Below are 24,572 nucleotides of genomic sequence, written 5' to 3' on the forward strand. Positions count from 1 at the left end.
GCCTCCGCCCACACTCTTCCCCCCTCCCGAACTGGATGTGCAAGGAAAGAAAGGGTTTATTTTCATTCCGATATTTGTGCCCCATTGACTTGCATGGGTTTCCGGTATCTGAATCGGCGATACCCGATATTTTTGGGGTATCGGTACGATCCAATCCGATCCTATATTTCCCGATATCGGAAGGTATCGCTCAACACTAGTTAGGGCTTCTGCATATGGTGTGTCCAATCTCATCTGGGATCTGTTCCTGCTGTCCAGCTGGAGTAATCTGCTCCCTACTTCAGCCAATTGGAAAGTACCACACCTTACTAAAGCGCAAAGCACATGGCCGGAATCTGCCAGATACAGCGCTGTTCTCCTCTGGTTGAGTCCTCTGTGCTCAGCTTGCGGCTTGTGTATTTGTTTCCTGCTGTGACCGTGGCCCGTTTACTGACTACTCTTGTGTCTTCTGATTCCGTATTCTGTCCTTCTGGTTCTAACCCAGCTATCTGACTATTCTTCTTGCCATCTAACAGCACAGAATAGCAGGTAACACCATGGTCCAAGCCTAGGGGTCCCAGTGTAAGTCCAGATTCATGTAATGGTATTAAAGGGCGATGAGCAAGGCAATCCTTGGGATATGGAAAGCAGAGAAGATAGAGCCAAGCATGTTCATGGTGGACTTCTTTTGAGCTGCCAGGTGACCATGAACAGTGCTCCCAATACATTGTGTCTGCAAACTATTCCAGCTAGATCTTCATTCAAATAGCTAAATGGTGCTCCTTCCCTTCTGAACACTGCCATGTGCCCAGACAGTAGTGTACAATCGTATGTAGGGTATAGTGCGAAGCTGGAAAATAATTTGTAAGATCCAGTTGTTTTCTATTATCCTTTGTGAAGAATTTATCACCACATAAAGTGACACACGTCAGATATTAACCCCTTCACCCCCAAGGGTGGTTTGCACGTTCATGACCGGGCCAATTTTTACAATTCTGACCACTGTCCCTTTATGAGGTTATAACTCTGGAACGCTTCAACGGATCTAGGCGATTCTGAGATTGTTTTCTCGTGACATATTGTACTTCACTTTAGTGGTAAAAAATTTTCGCTATAACTTGCGTTTATTTATGAAAAAAACAGAAATATGGCAAAAATTTTGAAAATTTTGCAATTTTCAAACTTTGAATTTGTATGCCCTTAAAACAGAGAAATATGTGACACAAAATAGTTACTAAATAACATTTCCCACATGTCTACTTTACACCAGCACAATTTGGGAAACAACATTTTTTTTTGTTAGGAAGTTATAAGGGTTAAAATTTGACAAGCGATTTCTAATTTTTACAACAAAACTTACAAAACCATTTTTTTTAGGGACCACCTCACATTTGAAGTCACTTTGAGGGGTCTATATGGCAGAAAATACCCAAAAGTGACACCATTCTAAAAACTGCACCCCTGAAGCTACTCAAAACTACATTCAAGAAGATTATTAACCCTTCAGGTGCTTCACAGGAGCAGAAGCAACGTGGAAGGAAAAAATGAACATTTAACTTTTTAGTCACAAAAATAATATTTTAGCAACAATTTTTTTATTTTCCCAAGGGTAACAGGAGAAATTGGACCCCAAAAGTTGTTGTCAAATTTGTCCTGAGTAAGCTGATACCCAATATATGGGGGGGAACCACTGTTTGGGCACAAGGCAGGGCTCAGAAGGGAAGGAGCCCCGTTTGACTTGTTCAACCTAAAATTGGCTGGAATTGAGATCGGACGCCATGTCGCGTTTGACGAGTGTCTGATGTGCCTAAACAGTGGAAACCCCCCACAAGTGACCCCATTTTGGAAACTAGACCCCCTAAGGAACTTATCTAGATGTGTGGTGACCACTTTGAACCCCCAAGGGCTTCACAGAAGTTTATAACACCCGGGCGTGAGAATAAAAAATCATATTTTTTCGACAAACATGATCATTTAGTCCCCAATATTTTGTTTTCCCAAGGGTAACAGGAGAAATTGGACCCCAAAGGTTCTTGTCAAATTTGTCCTGAGTATGCTGATACCCAATATGTGGGGGGGAACCACTGTTTAGGCACATGGCAGGGCTCACAAGGGAAGGAGCCCCGTTTGACTTTTTCAACCTAAAATTGGCTGGAATTGAGATCGGACGCCATGTCACGTTTGACGAGCATCTGATGTGCCTAAACAGTGGAAACCCCCCACAAGTGACCCCATTTTGGAAACTAGACCACCTAAGGAACTTATCTAGATGTGTGGTGAGCACTTTGAACCCCCAAGGGCTTCACAGAAGTTTATAACACCCGGGCGTGAAAATAAAAAATCATATTTTTTCCACAAACATGATCATTTAGTCCCCAATATTTTGTTTTCCCAAGGGTAACAGGAGAAATTGGACCCCAAAGGTTGTTGTCAAATTTGTCCTGAGTACGCTGATACCCAATATGTGTGGGGGAACCACTGTTTAGGCACATGGCAGGGCTCAGAAGGGAAGGAGCCCCGTTTGACTTTTTCAACCTAAAATTGGCTGGAATTGAGATCGGACGCCATGTCACGTTTGACGAGCGTCTGATGTGCCTAAACAGTGGAAACCCCCCACAAGTGACCCCATTTTGGAAACTAGACCCCCTAAGGAACTTATCTAGATGTGTGGTGAGCACTTTGAACCCCCAAGGGCTTCACAGAAGTTTATAACACCCGGGCGTGAAAATATAAAATCCTGTTTTGTTCCCACATAAATGATCATTTAGTCCCCAATTTTTAATTTTCCCAAGAGTAACAGGAGAAATTGGACCCCAAAAGTTGTTGTTCAATTTGTCCTGAGTACCCTGATACCCCACATGTGGGAGAAAACTACTGTTTGGGCACACGTCAGGGCTCGAAATGGAAGTAATGACGTTTTGGAAAGCAGACTTTGATTGAATGGTCTGCGGGCGTCATGTTCCATTTGCAGAGCCCTTGATGTTCCTAAACAGTAGAAACCCCCAATAAGTGACCCCATTTTGGAAACTAGACCCCCTAAGGAACTTATCTAGACGTGTGGTGAGCACTTTGAACCCCCAAGTGTTTCACTAAAGATTATAATGCCCAGGCGTGAAAATATAAAATCCTGTTTTGTTCCCACATAAATGATCATTTAGTCCCCAATTTTTAAATTTTCCCAAGAGTAACAGGAGAAATTGGACCCCAAAAGTTGTTGTCCAATTTGTCCTGAGTACCCTGATACCCCACATGTGGGAGAAAACTACTGTTTGGGCACACGTCAGGGCTCGAAAGGGAAGTAATGACGTTTTGGAAAGCAGACTTTGATGGAATGGTCTGTGGGCGTCATGTTCCATTTGCAGAGCCCTTGATGTTCCTAAACAGTAGAAACCCCCAATAAGTGACCCCATTTTGGAAATTAGACCCCCTAAGGAACTTATCTAGATGTGTGGTGAGCACTTTGAACCCCTAAGTGTTTCACTAAAGATTATAATGCCCAGGAGTGAAAATATAAAATCCTGTTTTGTTCCCACATAAATGATCATTTAGTCCCCAATTTTTAATTTTCCCAAGAGTAACAGGAGAAATTGGACCCCAAAAGTTGTTGTCCAATTTGTCCTGAGTACCCTGATACCCCACATGTGGGAGAAAACTACTGTTTGGGCACACGTCAGGGCTCGAAAGGGAAGTAATGACGTTTTGGAAAGCAGACTTTGATGGAATGGTCTGCGGGCGTCATGTTCCATTTGCAGAGCCCTTGATGTTCCTAAACAGTAGAAACCCCCCATAAGTGACCCCATTTTGGAAACTAGACCCCCTAAGGAACTTATCTAGATGTGTGGTGAGCACTTTGAACCCCCAAGTGTTTCACTAAAGATTATAATGCCCAGGCGTGAAAATATAAAATCCTGTTTTGTTCCCACATAAATGATAATTTAGTCCCCAATTTTTAATTTTCCCAAGAGTAACAGGAGAAATTGGACCCCAAAAGTCGTTGTCCAATTTGTCCTGGGTACTCTGGTACCCCACATGTGGGAAAAAACTGTTTAGGCACACGTTGGGGCTCGAAAGGGAAGTAGTGTTGTTTTGGAATGCAGACTTTGATGGTCTGCTGGCGTCATGTTCCATTTGCAGAGTCCCTGATGTGCCTAAACAGGAAAAAAACCCACATATGACATCATTTTGGATACTAGACCCCCAATGAACAAATCTAGATGTGCCCCCAACTAATCTAATGTAAATTAGTAGTGCATGGAGGTGTGGTACAATTTGAAGCAATCCTTCATGCACAGGCCAGGTTTTTCGGGGCAGGTGTCGCACTGGTAAGTGGTGTCCCTGCGTATTCCATTTCTTTGTAACACACTCGACACCTTTTTTGCGGCTTACCTTTTCTTGGGGTTGGCGGGACCACCCCCGGAAAATGCTGACCTGGGACAATACGAGCACCTTCAGTTCCTGAAGTACTGGGGCCCGCTCCTTCCTGAGCGCCAAACATCATGGCCTTAACCACTACCTCCTGGAAATGAAGGTACGCCGTATCGCTGGGGCATGCACATTGTGACAGCAGGAATGCGTTGAGCATTGCCATTTGGACGATGTGCACGGCCAGCTTTTTGTACCACACCTTGGCCTTCCTCAATGCATTGTACGGTTGGAGGAGTTGATCGGAGAGATCAACTCCCCCCATTTTTTTGTTGTACCCCACTACACATGTCGGTTTGAGGACCTGTGTAGAGGTACCCCGTACAGTGCAGAGGGTACTGCCATCACCGTGTATGGTGGTCAAGAGATGGACATCTCTCTTGTCCTTGTACTTGACCACCAGCAGGTGGTCGCTACATTGGGCTCTGCTCTCACCTTTTCGGAGCATCTGCCCAAGTAGCATCTTCAGGAGGCCTCTCTGATTTTTGCGGACAGTACCGCAGGCTGCGGTACGTCGCTCAGAGAGGGATTTGTAGAGTGGGATGCTGGTATAAAAGTTATCAGTGTAGAGGTGATAACCTTTATCCAGCAGTGGGTGCACCAAATCCCACACAATTTTCCCACTCACTCCCAGGAAAGGAGGACACTCAGGGGGTTCAATCCGGGTGTCCTTCCCTTCGTAAACTCTAAACTTGTGGGTGTACCCTGAGGTACTCTCACACAACTTATAGAGTTTGATTCCGTACCTGGCCCTCTTACTGGGCAGGTATTGACGGAATCGCAGCCTTCCCTTGAAGTGAACCAAGGACTCATCCACGCAGATGTCCCTTTGGGGCACGTACACTTCAGCAAACTTTTTGTTGAAGTGTTCGATGACCGGCCGAACTTTGAACAGACGGTCAAAGTTGGGGTCATCTTGTGCGGGACACGCTGCATTATCAGTATAATGCAGAAACTTGTGGATGGCCTCAAAACGCGTCCGGGCCATGACCATTCGGAACACTGGAGTGTTGTATAAAATATCAACACTCCAATATTGCCGAATTTCCGGTTTCTTCAGTATCCCCATATGGAGGACCAGGCCCCAAAACTGCGTCATTTCAACTGCGTCTACAGGAGACCAGTTTGAAAATGTTGAACGCGGGTTTTGCTCCAATAATTGACGAGCGTACAAATTAGTTTGCTCCACCATGAGGTTAACAAAATCCTCAGAGAAAAAGACTTTGAAAAAGTCAATTTCTGTGAGGCCGGTGGTGTCAAACTTGATTCCTGATTCTGCCACAAAATCAGGAATCAGTGGCTCGTAATTTTCGGGGGGCGAGGTCCATACGGGGAGCACTGGGTCAGCTGCGGGCATGGTGGGCGCTGCCTCATCTTCTGTCCTGGAGCGTCTGCGTGGCGGTTCCGCAGGACCCGAGGAGGAAGATGAGGAGGGAGAAGAGGAAGAAGAAGAGGATGAAGAATCCGAAAAATAAAGAAAAGTCGGATCGTCATCCAAATCGCTATCAGTTTCGGAGGCAAGTAAAGCATATGAATAGCGCTGTTGGGATGAATTTGATGACATTTTTGTGTAAATATGGTGCTTGGGTGTACACTTTATTGAAAACTGTATGTGTACGTGAGGGGGGGGGAGTGATTGGTGTAAACTTTCTGTAAAGAAAAAGCTGTGGAAAAAAGTATAAAACAGCAGGCCCTAGCTGATAAGTGTCACTTATCAAAACTAGGCTGCTGGATGTGCGCACGGGGTGGCGCAAGGGGGGGGTGGAAAAAAAAAAAAAAGGAAAACGGCAAACTCTGATAAGTGAACTGTGTCACTTATCCAAGTTTCGCAGCTGCGGGATGTGTGTACGGAGGGGCTAAGGAAAAAAAAGCGAGCTCAAGTGTTGATCGGTGAACTGCGTCACCAATCAACGCTCGGCGGCTGCGCACGGAGGTGGCGCAAAAGTGGGGTGGAGGGGGGTAAAAATAGGGGGAAGGGGGATGGGGGGATTGGGGTGGAAGAAGAGAGATTGGGCAGGGATCAACAGTTAGGGTTGTAGTTAGGTGGCACAAAGGGGGGTGAAAAAAATGAAAAGCGGCAGGCACAAGCTTGGATAAGTGACGTGTGTCACTTATCCAACTTTTGCGGCTGCGGGATGTGTGTACGGAAGTGGCGCAAAAGGGGCTAAGGAAAAAAAAACGAGCTCAAGTGTTGATCGGTGAACCTCGTCACCAATCAACGCTCGGCAGCTGCGCACGGAGGTGGCGCAAAAGTGGGGTGGAGGGGGGTAAAAATAGGGGGAAGGGGGATGGGGGGATTGGGGTGGATGAAGATAGATTGGGCAGGGATCAACAGTTAGGGTTGTAGTTAGGTGGCACAAAGGGGGGTGAAAAAAATGAAAAACGGCAGGCACAAGCTTGGATAAGTGACGTGTGTCACTTATCCAACTTTTGCGGCTGCGGAATGTGTGAACGGAAGTGGCGCAAAGGGGGCTAAGGAAAAAAAAGCGAGCGCGAGTGTTGATCGGTGAACTGCGTCAGCGATCAACGCTCGCCGGCTGCGCACGGAGGTGACGCAAAAGTGGGGTGGAGGGGGGTAAAAGGGGGGTAAGAGGGGGGGTGGAGGGGGGATGGGGGGATGAAGATAGATTGGGGGGGTGAAGATAGATTGGGCAGGGGATCAGGGATCAATTAACACTTACAATTGTAGTTTTCTTTCTTCTTCTTCTTCTTTCTTCTGCAGGGATTGTGATGCTACAAGCTGTGGCACCACAATACCCAGCACAGGAGCTCTTGCTGCGTCCGACTTCTCTGCAGGAATCCTCAGCTAGAGTGAGGACCCCTGCAGACAGGTCAGAGGCAGGTCAGGGGGCAGGTCACAGAGCGGTCACATCGCTGCTGTGACCTGTCATTGGTGGGATCGAATGATTACATCGATCCCACCAATCCCTGATCTGCCTGGTGACCATGGCAACTGCCTAGAATCGGAGCTCACAGCTCCGATTACTAGGCAGGTCATGCCCAGGTCACCAGCAGGGCACAGAGCGGTCACATGGTGACCGCAGCTGTGCCCTGTGGTTGGCGCGATCGCCGATCTAATCGATCGCGCCAGCCAACTCCTGCAGGCCCTACTGGGCCTGCATCAGGCTCCAGCATGATCGGTGCTAATATAGCACCGATCCTGGCCGGTACTGGCAGGGCACAGCGGCGATATAGCGCCGCTGTGCACTGCGATTGGCGCGATCGATCAGATCGGCGATCGCGCCAATCCGGGTGCTTTTTGCCGGTGCCTGGCGTTGCCAGGCACCGGCTCTAGGATCGAGTACATCGGTACTCGATCCCCGCCTAGGACATCATTGTTTCAGCCAAGCTGATTGGCTGAAACAATGAGAAACGCTGCGATTGGCTGTTCAGAATTGAACAGCCAATCACAGCGCTCTGGATGCCGGGGGGGCGGGATCGCAGCCCGGGATGCCGACGCCATCTTTTCTAAGGTGAGATGGCGTCGGAATTTTAATGCGATCACCGCGACTTTAGTCGCGGTATCGCATTAAAGGGCCCGACGTACTATCCCGTCCCCGGTCATACGGGCCCGGGTACCGTGGACGGGATAGTACGTCGGATGGCAGGAAGGGGTTAATAATGGGGCCTGATTAGGAACTACTGAAATGATCAAACTCCACAGTCTCCATAAGTACTAAATGAGTAACTAGTGGTGAAACCTCTCTGGTGTAACTAGAGTATGGGTCTCGGAGACTTCACAATCTATACTATCCTAAGCTCCAATATTTTCTGTCAGATGAGTTTCAAGAAGAAATATTAGGCATTTAAAGAGAACTGTGTATAAGGCCGGTTTCACACGTCCTGATATTTCCGGTACCGGAGATGTCCATGTGTGTAATACTTGTGGCACATGTGTGACAACCGTGTGCCGCCCTAGTGCAGCATCAGTACCACAAGGACGGCCGACAGGGAAGAAGCGCTACAGTAAGCGCTGTTCCCCGGCAGCGGGTGCTGAAGACGCTCACATCATTCTCCCCTGCTCTGCCAGCGGGGAGAATAATGATAGTTATATTAAAGTAAGAATGATGACTATTACTCCCATCAACCTACACCTGATGCTAAGAACAATGACAGCAGGAGCAAATGATGGGAGTATTCCTCACCCGCCGCCTGCGCTATAACTAAATAAAGGAATGAAAAAACGGCGTGCGTTCCCTTTTATTTTCTATAACCAGTCCGGAAAAACTCACAACTGGGGGCTGCAACCCTCATCTGTCAGCTTTGGCAAGGCTGGTTTTCAAGAATAGAGGGGTCCAAACAGTTTTTTTAATTAATTAAATAATTTAAAAAAACGGCGTGAGTTCCCCTCCATTTTTGACAACCAGCCTTGCTAAAGCTGACAACTGGGGGCTAGTATTCTCAGGCTTGTAAGGGGCCATAGATATTGACCCCCCAGCCTAAAAATAGCAGCCTGCAGCTGCCCAGAAAAGGAAAATCTATTAAATGCGCCTATTCTGGTGCTTTGCCCGGCTCTTCCCACTTGCCCTGTAGTGATGGCAAGTGGGCTTCATATTTGTGGGGTTGTATTGTCAGGTGACATCAAGCCCACGGCTTAGTAATGGAGAGTAAGACACCTATCCATTACTAATCCTATAGATATATGGTAAATAAATCACAGCCAGAATAAAGTCTTTTATTAGAGATAAAACAAAACACAGGGTAAGTAGGAAGAGCCGGGCAAAGTGTCGGAATTTCTGGGTTTTCTGGGCAGCTGCGGGCTGGTTATTGTTTAATCTGTATTTGTAGTTTTCAGTTAATGAGATTCTTGTGCTTCGGGGTGGGATTGTGGGAGTGGCTGTGGGTTGGGCTGTGGGAGGGGCCTTATGTGGTGCTCTGCGTATATATTCATCTGTATTGGCTTATGACACTGACCCTTCAGTGACCTGCCCCCTATTTTACATAAAAAATTACATCCAGAAAAATGTCACCGGCGATGGTGGCGCCTGCGCAGTACCATCTATAAGTAAGAGATAGATGCTACTGGCCAGGCGCCGCCAGTGTCATTTGTAATTTCTTTTTTCTAAGCCTCACAATAGCCACAATATTATAGGCATAATCACCAATAATATCAACACTATTATATGCATTATGTAATAATGTGGGCAGGTCAGTGAGGGGTCAGCGACCTGTCATAAGCCAATACAGATGCATATGTAAACAGACCATCATATAAAGCTCCGCCCACAGCCCCGCCCCAGAGCACGAGAATCTCATTAACTGAAGACTACAAATACAGATTAAACATAAACCACAAGACGGATTTCATCACCAGGTATCACTGTAATCAGTATAACGACGCTGACCTGACAGTGTCTGTAGGTTACTGTGCACAATCCGGCTGACAGGATCCCTTTAAATTTAGATCTTAGGCATTTGGAAGAGGCAATGGAGAGATTTTTTTCAAGACTATCAGGGAGTTACAGACTCACATTAGGCAGGAAGGCCGATCCCACCACAATCAAACTATCATACAGAATGAACAGGTTATAAAAAAAAGACACAGAATAAAAAAATATGTTACATCCCCAACAACGTATGTACAAGGGGAGAACACTAAACGAGTTGCACTCATTTATGGTGGACCATTGCAGCCACTATGAGTCCTGACCGGAGGAGTAGAGAAAGTATTAGCGCCCCCATTTCAGGAGAGATTGTGCAGTTATCTGAATTCCTTAGGATGGAAAACATATTGGAATTCATGACGTTTAGTAAATCTATGACACCAGGGCTGGAGCCAACACATCTCCTGCAGGCGGGAATAAATGTATATTACAGCCATCAGCCACACACAGCTTAGAGATCTATCATGGCACAGGTGGAATGTTTGTCCTGGAGATTATCACAATCCTCCTTGAAATTACTGTATTTTTTGGACCATAAGACGCACCTAGGTTTTAGAGAATGAAATTAGGAAAAAAAATTGAAGCAAAAAATGTGGTCAATTCTGTACTTAATATCCCCTATCCTGGTATATATGGTCCCCTCATACCCATTCTGATACACATGGCCCACTCATCTCTATCCTGGTATGCATGGCCTCATCCCAATCCTGGTATGCAGGGTCCCCATCTTGTCCTGGTATGCATGATCCCATCCCTATCCTGGTATGCAGAGCTCCCATCTTGTCCTGGTATGCATGGTCCCATCCCTATCCTTGTATGCAGGGTCCCCATCTCGTTCTAGTATGCATGGTCCCATCCCTATCCTTGTATGCAGGGTCCCCATCTCGTTCTAGTATGCATGGTCCCATCCCAATCCTGGTATGCAGGGTCCCCATCTTGTCCTAGTAGGCATGGCCCCATCTCATCCTGGTATGCAGGGCCCCATCTCATCCTAGTATGCATGGCACCTCATCGCTATCCTGGTATGCATGGCCCCATCATCCCTATCCTGGAAAGCATGGCCCCAACCTTATCCTGGTATGCATGGACCCCATCTCGTCCTGGTATTCAGTGACTTATTTCGTCCTGGTATGTAGGGCCCCATCCTTATAAGAAGCCCCCACCCCCATTCCTATCCTGGTGTGCATGGCCCATCACAAAACATTAAAAAAAAACCAAACCATTACGCTTACCTCTGGTGCCAGCATCTGCTATTTGCTTGTAAGCAGCGCTGAGAACAGTGAGCATTCATGAATATTCATTTCTCTTAAGTAGCGGCACACGTGACCGCCGGTAGCAGCAGGAAGCCGGTGGCTGACACTGCGCGCTACTGAAGAGCAATGAATACTCACTGCCCTTTGCGTGCACGTCCCTGCCATGCGCTGCTTACAAGCATATAGCAGTTGCTGGCACCGGAGCAGGACGCTGCGAGGGAGCGCGGGGTAAGTAAGTGTAATGATTTGTTTTTTAATGTTTTCTGATGGGACCATGCATACCAGGATGGGGACGGGGGTGGGGGCCAATTATAAGGATGGGGCCATGCATACCAGGACCGGGGTTAGGGGCTAATCATCTCAAGATACTATTATTAAAGAGAAATGAATATTCATTGCCCTCCAAGCCCATGGGCGTGTAATGCAGTGAATATTCATTTCTCTTTAGCAGCGGGAACAAGATTTAGCCGCAGTCACCGGCTCCAGCCTCCTGTGACCCGCTGCTCCGCTGATGCAGTTCCCTCACCTCCACACCAAAGCCAGAGCCGGTACATCCGGACTATAAGACGCAACCCCCATTTTCCTCCACATTTTTGAAGGATAAAAGTGTGTCTTATAGTCCGAAAAATACGGTAGTTTTAATACAAATTGGAAAGTCAGGATAAAGGGAAACTCTGCTGTTATTGTACAGAAATTCACACTTGGCCTCACTGCACATTTACTGTTGTGGATCATAAAAGAGATGTTTGGCCAGAAAGACTGGACCTGGTCTTGTAGGGACCATGAGACATTCAGCAGCACAGAAGGGAGAGAAGATTCATCCGATAAGATCTCAGGGATCTAGGAAGCCAACAGCATCATTACCCTCCGCTTTCTCTTACAGGCCCAGCATAAGATTTTTCTACAAGTGATTTTCTATCTTGTCAGCACATTCTACGTACGCTGTCATTTGGATTTAGTTACAGATCTGGGCAGGGAACAGTCAGCGTCTCCTAATCCCAGGGGGTAGGTGGATCTACCAGGTTGTAAGTTCTATAGAAAAGGGATTTCAATGTCCAAAATCAATGAACAGTTTTGGGTGGAGGAGAATGTTGTGGTACTAGAGGCAAAATGGTGATCATGGTAATACGGCCGGACTACACCACCGATAAAGCAACCACAGCCGGTGACTGAGAGGAATCTGTGACTTCTCTACATTCAGTGGTTACTACTCACCTGGGTAGTCATATGTGGGAATCTCCTCTTTACACCGCTCATCATCTCTTACATATGTCTCTGTAGTATTAATATGGGTCAGATCTTCACCCTGAAACAAATATTGTAAAAGTCACCGACAGATGGAGAAGTCCCATCTATGATCAGCTCTAATCCTGCCATCTCCACCGTTCTCATTACACAGGTATAAAACATATAACACTGGTGGATAAAACAAGACTGAGCACAAGACCTTCACAGCCGTCTACACATCATAGGGGAGATCTCCTGACACCTTCTCTCCATCTACCTGATGATCCTGAGGAGCACTGGGATCCTCTTGTTTACAGTCCTGTGGAAGAAGAGGACGGGGACATCTCTCTGGTGTTGTCCTCTTACTGGATAGATCTGGAGGAAACACATACAGGGACTGAATTCATTCTCTACATACAGATAATTATAGGCCGTGTGTATTTAGTCCTGTCTATTACCTGGAGATGTGAGGCGCTGGGGAACCTCCATTATGACGTTCTTGTACAGATCGCTGTGTCCTTCTAAATACTCCCACTCCTCCATGGAGAAATAGACAGCGACCTCCTGACACCTTATAGGAACCTGACACATACAATGATACCGTCATCCCCCGATCCCTTCATAGTGTTTCTGTATAATGTCCAGGCATTCCCAGCAGTGTCACCTCTCCAGTCAGCAGCTCAAACATCTTGTAGATGAGTTCTAGGATCTTCTGGTCATTGATATCCTCACGGATTAGGGGGTGAGGTGGAGGCCCCGTGATTGGGCTCAGGGGTCTTCCAGATCCCTCAGACACAGGGTCCTGACAGCGATCACTAGAGGTCTTCTTCACCACTGTGTAATCCTGGTTATGGAGAGACACATTAATAAATCTCACTACAGACATTTCCAGAGTCCTCACCTCTCCAGTTCTGTCCATATGTTATTCCCATAGATAATGATAGAATGTGACGTCATCAGAATCTCTCACCTCTCCAGTGAGACGGAAGAGGATCTCTAGGGTGCGGTGTAACATTCTCTCCGCCATCTTGTCTCTGTCCATACCCATCCTTGATGGGTAAATCAAGAATATTTTCTTTTGTAGAAGATCTTCACTGAGAGGATCCGATATTGTAGAGACCTGAATGAGAAGAAGATGATGCGATGTAACACTGTGCTTGAGAGCGGGCCCACCTGGAGCTACTGTCAGGGCTGGCGTTTGTACTTCACATGTATCAGAGTGCAGGGAGTGAGTCATGTAACCACTCTTCTGCAGTTTGTGGAGGAGAGGGGGAAGGAAGGTTACCCACCCAATCCAGGATGAGCGCGCTCTCCTTCAAAGCTCCCTGCTGCAGAGAAGTCATCAGCCCCAAAAGCCTGGACGCAGCGGGGCTTGCTCTGCCTCTGACTGTGAGCTGAGCTCACTGTCTGCACTCTTCTGCTTCTGTCTGGAAGGAGCCTGACAGCCAAGGAGGCTAGGAGCAGCACCGAGGACCAGGGACACACTGGACACAACATGAGGACTGATGAGTGTCTTGGCACATGTCATTTACTATTTGATATGTCTAATCTGTTGGTCGAATATATACATACAGATATATAAAGCAATGAAGGTTCTTAAAGGGGTTGTCCACTACTTTAAATTAACCCCCCAATGTATCCCCCTGGCGCCCCTAATGAATTTTGTAAATACCTCATGTTGCCTATACTGCCTGTGAGCGTCGCTATCGCTGGCCGCTCACAGGCAGCACATGACCCCTGGCTGCAGCCGGCTCTTGCTTCCGCTGACGTCCCGACAAGTGCTGGCAGCAGCCGGGGGTCCATCTTCCTCCTTCCGCGCTGGCTGCCAGGCTGTGGGAGCGATTATCCCCCCGCATCACACCCGGCATCCACCAAGCGCCCATTCATTGAGAAAGCGCGCAGTGGATGCTGGGTGGATGCTGGGTGTGACCCCGGGGGTAACCCCGCCCACAACCCAGCAGCCACTGCGGGGACCCAGCGCTGAGTCACGCCTCACTTGTGACATCAGCGCTGGGTTACGTGCTGCCTGTGAGCGGCCAGCGATAACGCCACTCACAGGCAGTATAGGCAACATGAGGTATTTACAAAATTCATTAGGGGCCTGGGGGGATACTTTGGGGGTTAATTTAATGTAGTGGACAACCCCTTTAAACTTTTATGTCTTGTTTATCCTGCAAGCTGGACAGAGACTAAGGGTATGTGCACACGTTGCTTATTCCATTGTGGATTTTTCTGCATGGATTCTGCAGAATCCGCAGGTAAGACGACCTGTGTTTTACCTGCAGGTTCCTGCGGATTTAGTGCGGATTTGCTCTGCGTTTTTACACCTGCAGATTCCTATAATGGAATAGGTAAAGGTTTTAAATACAAGAGTTAGGACTGTCCCACAAGGGTTGCCGTGACGTGGCGGGATGGCTTCTACATTATTTTGATCAAAATTATGTTAACTAAATACCCTTATTATTACTATTATTACTACCTTCATGCAATTTTTGCAATATATTTTTTTACTTTTTTATTCCAGGATATTTGTTTTGTGTTTTGCTTTTGGTTTTCTCTGTGTAAAGGTCATGTGTTCATATGCAATTACAATTTGCATGCACATTAATTTACTTTTTCTGCTCAGACCCAGTTTCTCATTTGTTTCATTGCGCATTCTGTGCATATAAGGGTGTGACCGCCCTGCTTCTGAGTTGGAAAATCCATCCTGTCTGGCCTACACTATTACTGGTGGTTCAGTCCCTCTGTCCTTGTTCACATTTACGTCACTTGACAAGTGGAAAGGTTTTAAATACAAGAGTTAGGACTGTCCCACAAGGGTTGCCGTGACGTGGCGGGATGGCTTCTACATTATTTTGATCAAAATTATGTTAACTAAATACCCTTATTATTACTATTATTACTACCTTCATGCAATTTTTGCAATATATTTTTTTACTTTTTTATTCCAGGATATTTGTTTTGTGTTTTGTTTTTGGTTTTCTCTATAATGGAATAGGTGTAAAACCGCTGCGGAATCCGCACAAAGAATTGACATGCTGTGGAAAATAAACCGCTGTGTTTCCGCGCTGAATTTTCAGCATCATGTGCACAGCGGTTTTTGTTGCTCACTATGGGACTGATTCACCGTCTCTCCTGCCTTGATTGACATGGCTGACGTCTCCTGTGTCATCCACTGTCTGTCCAGCTCTCGCACCTGCACAGGAGGGAACAGGAGCTGCGCAGCGCAACAGACTGGATGACATAGGAGGCGTCAGCCACGTCAGTAAAGGCAGGAGGATGGCAATTGTGGGGTCAGAGGAGGTGCTAAGCAGGGACCATAGACACTCATCCGACTGGACGCTGCCGATTAGCTTACGAGAAGGAGAATGATTATTTTCTTAAGTTTGCAAGCGGCTGGAATCTTACAGGATGGCTTTTTAAATGTGGCTAAAAGATGGTGGCTACAGGTCTTACAGATTAACCCCTTCACCCCCAAGGGTGGTTTGCACGTTCATGACTGGGCCAATTTTTACAATTCTGACCACTGTCCCTTTATGAGGTCATAACTCTGGAACGCTTCCATGGATCCCGGTGATTCTGACACTGTTTTCTCGTGACATATTGTACTTCATGTTAGTGGTAAAATTTCATTCAAATAACTTGCGTTTATTTGTGAGAAAAATGGAAATTTGGCGAAAATTTTGAAAACTTCGCAATTTTCCAACTTTGAGTTTTTATGCCCTTAAATCACAGAGATACGGCACACAAAAAACTTGATAACTAATATTTCCCACATGTTTACTTTACATCAGCACAATTTTGGAACCAAAATTTTTTTTTTGTTAGGAAGTTATAAGGGTTAAAAGTTGACCAGTGATTTCTCATTTTTACAACACCATTTTATTTTTAGGACCACATCACATTTGAAGCCACTTTGAGGGGTCTATATGATAGAAAATACCCAAAAGTGACACCATTCTAAAAACTGCACCCCTTAAGGTGCTCAAAACCACATTCAAGAAGTTTATTAACCCTTTAAGTGCGTCACAGGAATTTTTTTGAATATTTAAAAAAAAATGAACATCTAACTTTTTTTTCACAAAAAAAAACTTCAGGTTCAATTTTTTTTATTTTACCAAGGGTAACAGGAGAAATTGGACTGTAAAAGTTATTGTGCAATTTGTCCTGAGTGCGCTGAAACCTTATATGTGGGGGGGAACGACTGTTTCGGCGCATGGCAGAGCTCAGAATGGAAGGAGTGCCGTTTGACTTTTTCAATGCAAAATTGGCTGGAATTCAGATCGGACGCCATGTCACGTTTGGAGAGTCCCTGATGTACCTAAACAGTGGAAACCTCCTACAAGTGACCCCATTTTGGAAACTAGACCCCCAAGGAACTTATCTAGATGTGTGGTGAGAACTTTGAACCCCCAAGGGCTTCACAGAAGTTTATAACATAAAGCCGTACAATTAAAAAATCATATTTTTTCCACAAAAATGATCTTTTCACCTTCAATTCTTATTTTTCCAAGGGTAACAGGACCCTAAAAGTTATTGTGCAATTTGTCCTGAGTACGCTGATACCCCACATGTGGGGGTAAACCACTATTTGGGCGCATGGCAGAGCTCGGAAGGGAAGCAGCGCCATTTGATGTTTTTGGCTGGAATTGAGATCGGACACCATGTCGCGATTGGAAAACCCCTGATGTACCTAAACAGTGGAAACCCCCCACAAATGACACCATTTTGTAAACTAGACCCCCCAAGGAACTTATCTAGATGTGTGGTGAGCACTTTGAACTCCCCAGTGCTTCACAGAAGTTTATAACGCCCGGGCGTGAAAATAAAAAATTCGTATTTTTTCCACAAACATGATCTTTTAGTCACCATTTTTTTATTTTCCCAACGGTACCAGGAGAAATTGGACCCCAAAAGTTGTTGTCCTATTTGTCCTGAGTATGCTGATACCCCATATGTGGGAGAAAACTACTGTATGGACACACGTCGGGGCTCGGAAGGGAAGTAGTGACGTTTTGGAATGCAGACTTTGATGGAATGGTCTGCGGGTGTCATGTTGCCTTTGGAGAGCCCCTAATGTACCTAAACAGTGGAAACCCCCCACAAATGACCCCATTTTGAAAACTAGACCCCCTAAGGAACTTATCTAGATGTGAGGTGAGCACTTTGAACCCCCAAAGGCTTCACAGAAGTTTATAATGCCAGGGCATGAAAATAAAAAAATCGTATTTTTTCCACAAACATGATCAATTAGTCCCCAATTTTTTTATTTTCCCAAGGGTAACAGGAGAAATTGAACCCCAAAAGATGTTGTCCAATTTGTCCTGAGTACGCTGACACCCCATATGTGGGAGAAAACTACTGTATGGACACACGTCGGGGCTCGGAAGGGAAGTAGTGACGTTTTGGAATGCAGACTTTGATGGAATGGTCTGCGGGTGTCATGTTGCCTTTGGAGAGCCCCTAATGTACCTAAACAGTGGAAACCCCCACAAATGACCCCATTTTGGAAACGAGACCCCCTAAGGAACTTATCTAGATGTGAGGTGAGCACTTTGAACCCCCAAAGGCTTCACAGAAGTTTATAATGCCCGGGCATGAAAATAAAAAAATCGTATTTTTTCCACAAGCATGATCAATTAGTCCCCAATTTTTTTTATTTTCCCAAGGGTAACAGGAGAAATTGGACCCCAAAAGTTGTTGTCCAATTTGTCATGAGTACGCTGACACCCCATATGTGGGAGAAAACTACTGTATGGACACACGTCGGGGCTCGGAAGGGAAGCAGTGACATTTTGGAATGCAGACTTTGATAGAATGGTCTGCGGGTGTCATGTGCGTTTGGAGAGCCCCTGATGTACCTAAACTATTGAAACTCCCCACAAGTGACCCCATTTTGGACACTAGGCCCCCCACGGAACTTATCTAGATGTGTGGTGAGCACTTTGAACCCCCAAGTGCTTCACAGAAGTTTATAACGCTCGGACGTGAAAATAAAAAAATCATTTTTTTCCACAAAAATGATATTTTTGCCCCCAATTTTTTATTTTCCTAAGGGTAACAGGAGAAATTGGACCCCAAAAATTGATTTGCAATTTGACCTGAGTAGGCTGATACATGTGGGGGTAAAACACTGGGCGCATGGCAGAGCTTGGAAGGGAAGGAGCACCATTTGACTTTTTTAACTCAGAATTGGCTGGAATTGAGATCAGACGCCATGTTGCATTTGGAGAGCCCCTGATGTGCCCAAACAGTGGAAACCCCCAATTATAACTCCAACCCTAACCCCAACACACCCCTAACCCTAATCTGAGCCCTAACCCTAGCACTAACCCTAGCCCTAACCCTAACGGGAAAATGGAAATAAATACATTTTTTAATTTTATTTTTCCCTAACTAAGGGGGTGATAACGGGGGGTTTGATTTACTATTTATGGCGGTTTTTATGTTTGGCAGCTGTCACACGCTAAAAGACGCTTTTTATTGTAAAAATAGTTTTTGCATCACCACATATTGAGAGCTATAATTTTTCCGTATTTTGACCCACCGAGTCATGTGAGGTCTTATTTTTTGCGGGACGAGTTGACGTTTTTATTGGTACCATTTTCGGGCACGTGACATTTTTTGATCACTTTTTATTCCGATTTTTGGGACGCAGAATGAACAAAAACCAGCGTTTCATGAATTTCTTTTGGGGGGGTGCGTTTACACCGTTCCGCGTGCGATAAAATTGATAAAGCGTTTTTATTCTTCGTGTCAGTACGGTTACAGCGATACCTTATTTAGGTCGTTTTTTTTATGTTTTGTTGGTTTTATGCAATGAAAACTATTTTATATAAAAAATAATTATTTTTGCATCGCTTTATTCTGCGAGCTATAACTTTTTTATTTTTTTGCTGATGATGCTGTTTGGCAGCTCGTTTTTTGCGGGACAAGATGTCGTTTTCAGCGGTACCATGGATATTTATATGCGTCTTTTTGATCGCGCATTATTACACTTTTTGTTTGGCGGTATGATAACAAATCATTATTTTTTGCTTCGTTTTTTATTTTTATTTTTTAAGGGGTTCGCTAAAGGGGTTAACTAATGGGATAGTTTTATAGGGCGGGTCGTAACGGACGCGGCGATACCTAATATGTGTACTTTTATTGTTTTTTTTTTTTATTTCTAAAAAATGGATTTATTTGGGGGAATATTTTTTTTTTTCTAATTTATTTGGCGATTTTTTTTAATTTATTTTAACATTTTTTTTTTATCTTTTTTTTTACTTTATTAAATAGTCCCAGGTGGGACATCACTGTCCTGTGACAGATTCTGTCACATCACAGATCACTGTGACAGATCAGCAATCTGTCACAGGCACTGCAGAAGGCTTCCTCATGCCTGCGCTTTGCAGGCACTGAGGAAGCCAGCTTCCTGCAGGCCCCCGAAGGCCCCCGTCGCCATCTTTGATTCGGGGGCCTGCAGGAAAGGAGCCCCCCGCAGCAGCGCTGCACATTGCGCTGCCGTGGGGGGCTCAGGGAAGCACGGAGGGAGCCCCCTCCCTGCCGATGCTTCCCTTTAACCCCCGGTACACCGTGATCATGTTTGATCGCGGTGTGCAAGGGGTTAACATGTTGGGGGCGGTCCGTGACCGCCCCTGACACATTGTGCCGGGTGTCAGCTGCGATAATCAGCTGACACCCGGCCGCGATCAGCGCCGCTCACCACGTGGGCGCCGCTGATCTCGGTAGACGTACTATCCCGTCCATGGGCATAGGGGCCCGGGTCCCATGGATGGGATAGTACGTCTCATGTCAGAAAGGGGTTAAAGTTCGGCTCACGATCGCCGAAATTGCAATATTCAACAATTTAATCATCGATTAAATCACCAAATATAGCCGAACATACCCAGCACAAAAGCCGGTGTTTCCCAACCTGTGTGACATTGTGGTAAACACGGACTAAAACTACATTATCCTATAACACAGCAAGTGAAGAGCTAAGCGGCCTATACACCAAGCACTTAACCGACCCAATTTAGAAAATAGGCATAAATGGATTAAAGCTAAAGCAGAATTTGACCTTTAGCTGGACAGACTAGAAAGAATAAGGGGGAACCAAAAAACATCTGAATTTTTTAGATACGGTAATAAGGCTGGTTCATTATTGGCTCGCTTGGCAAAAAGCCGAACACCTATGAGATTTATAGGTAGATTGAATGATCACAAAGGTTCACCACAAACAGACCCAAAAATCATAAATGACATCTGGCATAAATACTATAACACATTGTATGAACAAGAACCACTAGATGGAGAAGAGGGGAAGACATTCCTAGATAGACTATCCCTCCCAACAGTCTCAGAAGGTGAGAAAGATTCAACTCTACAATAAGAAAGGAAGAGATAGTGGACACTATTAACTCCCTGAAAAATAGCGAGGCACCCGGACCAGATGGGCTGCCAGGGGAGTTCTGCAAAATATTAGTAGAAGAGGTTTCTTCTCCACTGGTGGCCGTTTTTATCAAATCCTAAAAGAAAAGGTATACCTGCCAACAGGAAATAGGGCCAATATTAAAGTACACTACCGTGTGACTATTCTAGCTGCAAATGTCTGGTTTGTAATGCAATATCTTCATAGGTGTAAGGAGGCCCATTTCCAACAACCATCACTACAGTGTTCTTATGGTACTTTGATAACTGTGTAAGAAGCTAATGGATGGTTAGATTACCATTGTGCAAGTATGTTAGCACAGCTGAAAACAGTTTGGCTGATTAGAGAAGCTATAAATCTGACCTTCCTTTGAGCTAGTTGAGAATCTGGAGCATTATATTTGTTGGTTCCATTAAACTCTCAAAATGGCCAGAAAAAAGGACTTTCGTGTGAAACTTGACAGTCTATTCTTGTTCTTAGAAATGAATTATTTGTGAGACATTGCCAGAAAACTGAAGAATTCCTACCACGGTGTGTACTACTCCCTTCAGAGGAGACGACAAACAGGCTCTAACCAGAGTAGAAAGTGAAGTAGGAGGCCCCACTGCACAACTGAGTAACAAGTACATTAGAGTCTGTAGTTTGAGAAATCGACGCCTCACAGGTCCTCAACTGGCAGCTTCATTAAATACACACAAAACACCAGTATCAACACCTACAGTGAAGAGGCGACTCCGGGATGCTGGCCTACAGGGCAAAGTGGAAAAGAAAAAGCCATATCTGAGACTGGCTAATAAAAGGAAAAGATTAATATGGGCAAAAGAACACAGACATTGGACAGAGGAAGATTGGAAAAAAGTGTTAAGGACAGACGAATCCAAGTTTGAGGTGTTTGGATCACACAGAAGAACATTTGTGAGACGCAGATTAACTGAAAAGATGATGAAAGAGTGCCTGACGCCATCTGTCAAGCATGGTGGAGGTAACGTGATGGTCAGGGGTTGCTTTGGTGATGGTAAAGTGTGAGATTTGTACAAGGTAAAAGGGATTTTGAATAAGGAAGGCTATCACTCCATTTTGCAACGCCATGCCATACTGTTATGGATGAGTCACCGAAGGAGGAAAAAACAAAAATAATAGCTAAGTCCAGAAAACCAGAGAAGTTGGAAGCTATCGGATTGCAGACCCCCTGAACCTATCCACAACAACTAGCAGTAGCCGTGGGGGGTTCCTACGGTGCCCTAGACCCCTCGATCACAGCCAGAGAACTAAATTAGCCTAAAGACAGAAAGGGGAAATCTAAACTGCCCCAGAGCAGCCCCCAAAGCAATAGGCAGCCCCCAACATATAATGACTGTGAAGCAAGATGAAAAACACTAACACAGATAGAAAGATAGGCTGAGCAAATGATGGGGCCCAAGCTAACTAAATAAGACAGGACAGAAAAGCTGCTGTCTGCAATCCGCAAAAACCCTATCCAAAAATGTACCAACAGACTGATAGGAGAAACAGGCCCTGAAGTCGCTAGGCTTCAAAAAGACTATATCAACACTCAGGTAAATTCTTAAGACAGAGCCAAAGATCAACAGATCAGAGACAAAAATGGAATTCAGCTCACCCCTGGCCGGGGATGGCAGAACTCCCAAAAAACAAGGCAAACAAAACCAGAACTAAAGTGTACAAAAAGCAGAGCAAAACTTAGCTTTGAGAAGCAGAAATCAGACTGGTCTCCAAGAATGCAGCAGGAAGATCACCAGCAAGGCAGCAGGGCGTCGGCTGCCTTATATCCAGTCATCAGTTCCTGTGACCCAGTCATCATCTACCTGCTCAGCTGTTTGGTAATCAGCCTCACTACCTTCCTTCGCCAGAAGAGGGAGTTCATCAGACATCACTGGTGAAGGGAAAAATGAACTCACAACACCATACCCTGTGGACAGCGCTTGAATGGAGCCAATTTCATCCTACAACAGGACAATGACCCAAATTATGAAAGAACTATTTAGGGAAGAAGCTGGCAGCTGGTATTCTATCTGTAATGGAATGGCCAGGGCAGTCACCAGATCTCAACACCATTGAGCTGTTGTGGGAGCAGCTTGACCGTATGGCACGCAAAAAGTGCCCATCAAGACAAACCAACTTGTGGGAGAGGCTTCTGGAAGCATGGGGTGAAATTTCTCCAGATTACCTCAGCAAATTAACTGCTAGAATGCCAAAGGTTTGCAATGCTGGAATTGCAGCAAAGGGAGCATTCTCTGACAAAAGCAAAATTTGAAGGAGAAAATTATTATTTCAAATAAAAATCTTTTTTTCGAACCTTGTCAATGTCTGGACGAGATTTTAACCCCTTACAGACCGCTGACGGGATAGTACATCAGCGGTCAGTATCCTCTGCTTTGATGTGGGCTCCGGCGGTGAGCCCACTTCAAAACCTCGACATGTCAGCTGTTATAAACAGGTGACATGTGCCGGCAATAGGCGCGGGCGGAATCAAGATCTGCCCGCGCCTATTAACTAGTTAAATCCCACTGTCAAACACTGACAGCGGGCATTAAACTAGTATTTCCGGCGTCCAGCCGGAAATGAGCGTATCACCAACCCCCGTCACGTGATCGGGGGTCAGCGACGCGTTGCCATGACAATCAGAGGTCTCATAGAGACCTCTATGGTTGTTGCCGTCAGATTGCTATGAGTGCCACTCTGTTGTTGGCGCTCATAGCAATGCTGTATTACTGCTACATATGAGCGATCTGCTCATCTCCCATATGTAGCAGAGCCGATCAAGTATGGCATGCTTCTACTCTCCCGTGGAGACTATTGAAGCGTGCCAAAAATAAAAAAAAGTGTTTAAAAATTAAAGAAAATAAAAATCATAAAAATTCAAATCACCCCCCTTTCGCCCCAATCAAAATAAACAATAAAAAAAATCAAACCTACAGATATTTGGTATCGCCGTATTCAGAATCGCCCGATCTATCAATAAAAAAAGGATTAACCCGACTGCTAAATGGCGTAGCGAGAAAAAAAATCAAAACGCCAGAATTACGGTTTTTTGGTCGCCGTGACATTGCATTAAAATGCAATAACGGGTGATCAAAAGAATGTATCTGCACAAATATGGTATCATTAAAAACATCAGCTCGGCACGCAAAAAATAAGCCCTCACCAAGCACAAGATCACGAAAAATGGAGACGCTACGGGGCTCGAAAAATTGTGCTTATTTTTTAGCAAATTTTGGAATTTTTTTCCACCACTTGGATAAAAGAGAACCTAGACATGTTTGGAGTCTATGAACTCGTAATGAGCTGGAGAATCATGATGGCAGGGCAGTTTTAGCATTTAGTGAACTTAGCAAAAAAGCCAAACAAAAAAGTGAGGGTTTGCACTTTTTTTGCAATTTTACCGCATTTAGAATTTTTTTTCCCGGTTTTGAGTACAAGACATGATAAAACGAATGGTGTCGTTCAAAAGCACAACTCATCCTGCATACAGCCATACTGACGGAGAAATAAAAAAGTTATGGCTCTGGAAATAAGGGGAGCGAAAAATGAAAAAAGCTCCGTTCATTAAAGGGAGTCTGTCACCCCATTTTAGCCCTATCAGCTGCGGCCACCGCCATCAGGGGCTTATCTACAGCATTCTGTAATGCATTCTGTAATGCTGCAGATAAGCCCCTGATGTAACCTGAAAGATAAGAAAAACACGTGAGATTATACTCACCGGGGGGCGTTGCAGTCTGGTCCAGGGCCTCCCATCTTCATACGATGACGTCCTCCTCCTAACTTCTCCCTCGGCTGCCGCGCAGGCGTGCTTTATCGGTCCTGTAGAAGGCAGAGCAGAGTACTGCAGTGCGCAGGACCTCTGTGCCCTTCCCGGCCCCTCGCACTGCAGTA

General features: G+C 45.4%; 2 protein-coding genes across 3 annotated transcripts in view; one reads left to right on the plus strand and one right to left on the minus strand.

Moving 5' to 3' along the window:
* The window catches only part of LOC141063243 (uncharacterized), a 136,373-nt gene extending 122,633 nt beyond the window's left edge, over positions 1-13,740 (minus strand). Inside the window, exons 1-6 of one of the 2 annotated variants that reach the window (XM_073557309.1) lie at positions 13,555-13,740; positions 13,236-13,385; positions 12,930-13,109; positions 12,724-12,847; positions 12,543-12,640; positions 12,254-12,344 (exon numbers count right to left, since the gene is read on the minus strand). In XM_073557309.1, the coding sequence (XP_073413410.1) occupies positions 12,254-12,344; positions 12,543-12,640; positions 12,724-12,847; positions 12,930-13,109; positions 13,236-13,385; positions 13,555-13,608 (697 nt within the window). In that variant the 5' untranslated portion in view covers positions 13,609-13,740. Of the gene's footprint in view, positions 1-12,253; positions 12,345-12,542; positions 12,641-12,723; positions 12,848-12,929; positions 13,110-13,235 lie in introns of both variants that reach the window. The other variant, XM_073557308.1, reaches the window with a different exon arrangement.
* The window catches only part of LOC141063248 (gastrula zinc finger protein XlCGF66.1-like), an 815,244-nt gene that overhangs the window by 237,478 nt on the left and 553,194 nt on the right, over positions 1-24,572 (plus strand). The gene's annotated exons all lie outside the window — the stretch shown is intronic.

Source organism: Dendrobates tinctorius, unplaced genomic scaffold (assembly GCF_039654945.1).
Source record: "Dendrobates tinctorius isolate UK_male_01 unplaced genomic scaffold, ASM3965494v1 ptg000249l, whole genome shotgun sequence".
Lineage (NCBI taxonomy): Eukaryota > Metazoa > Chordata > Amphibia > Anura > Dendrobatidae > Dendrobates > Dendrobates tinctorius.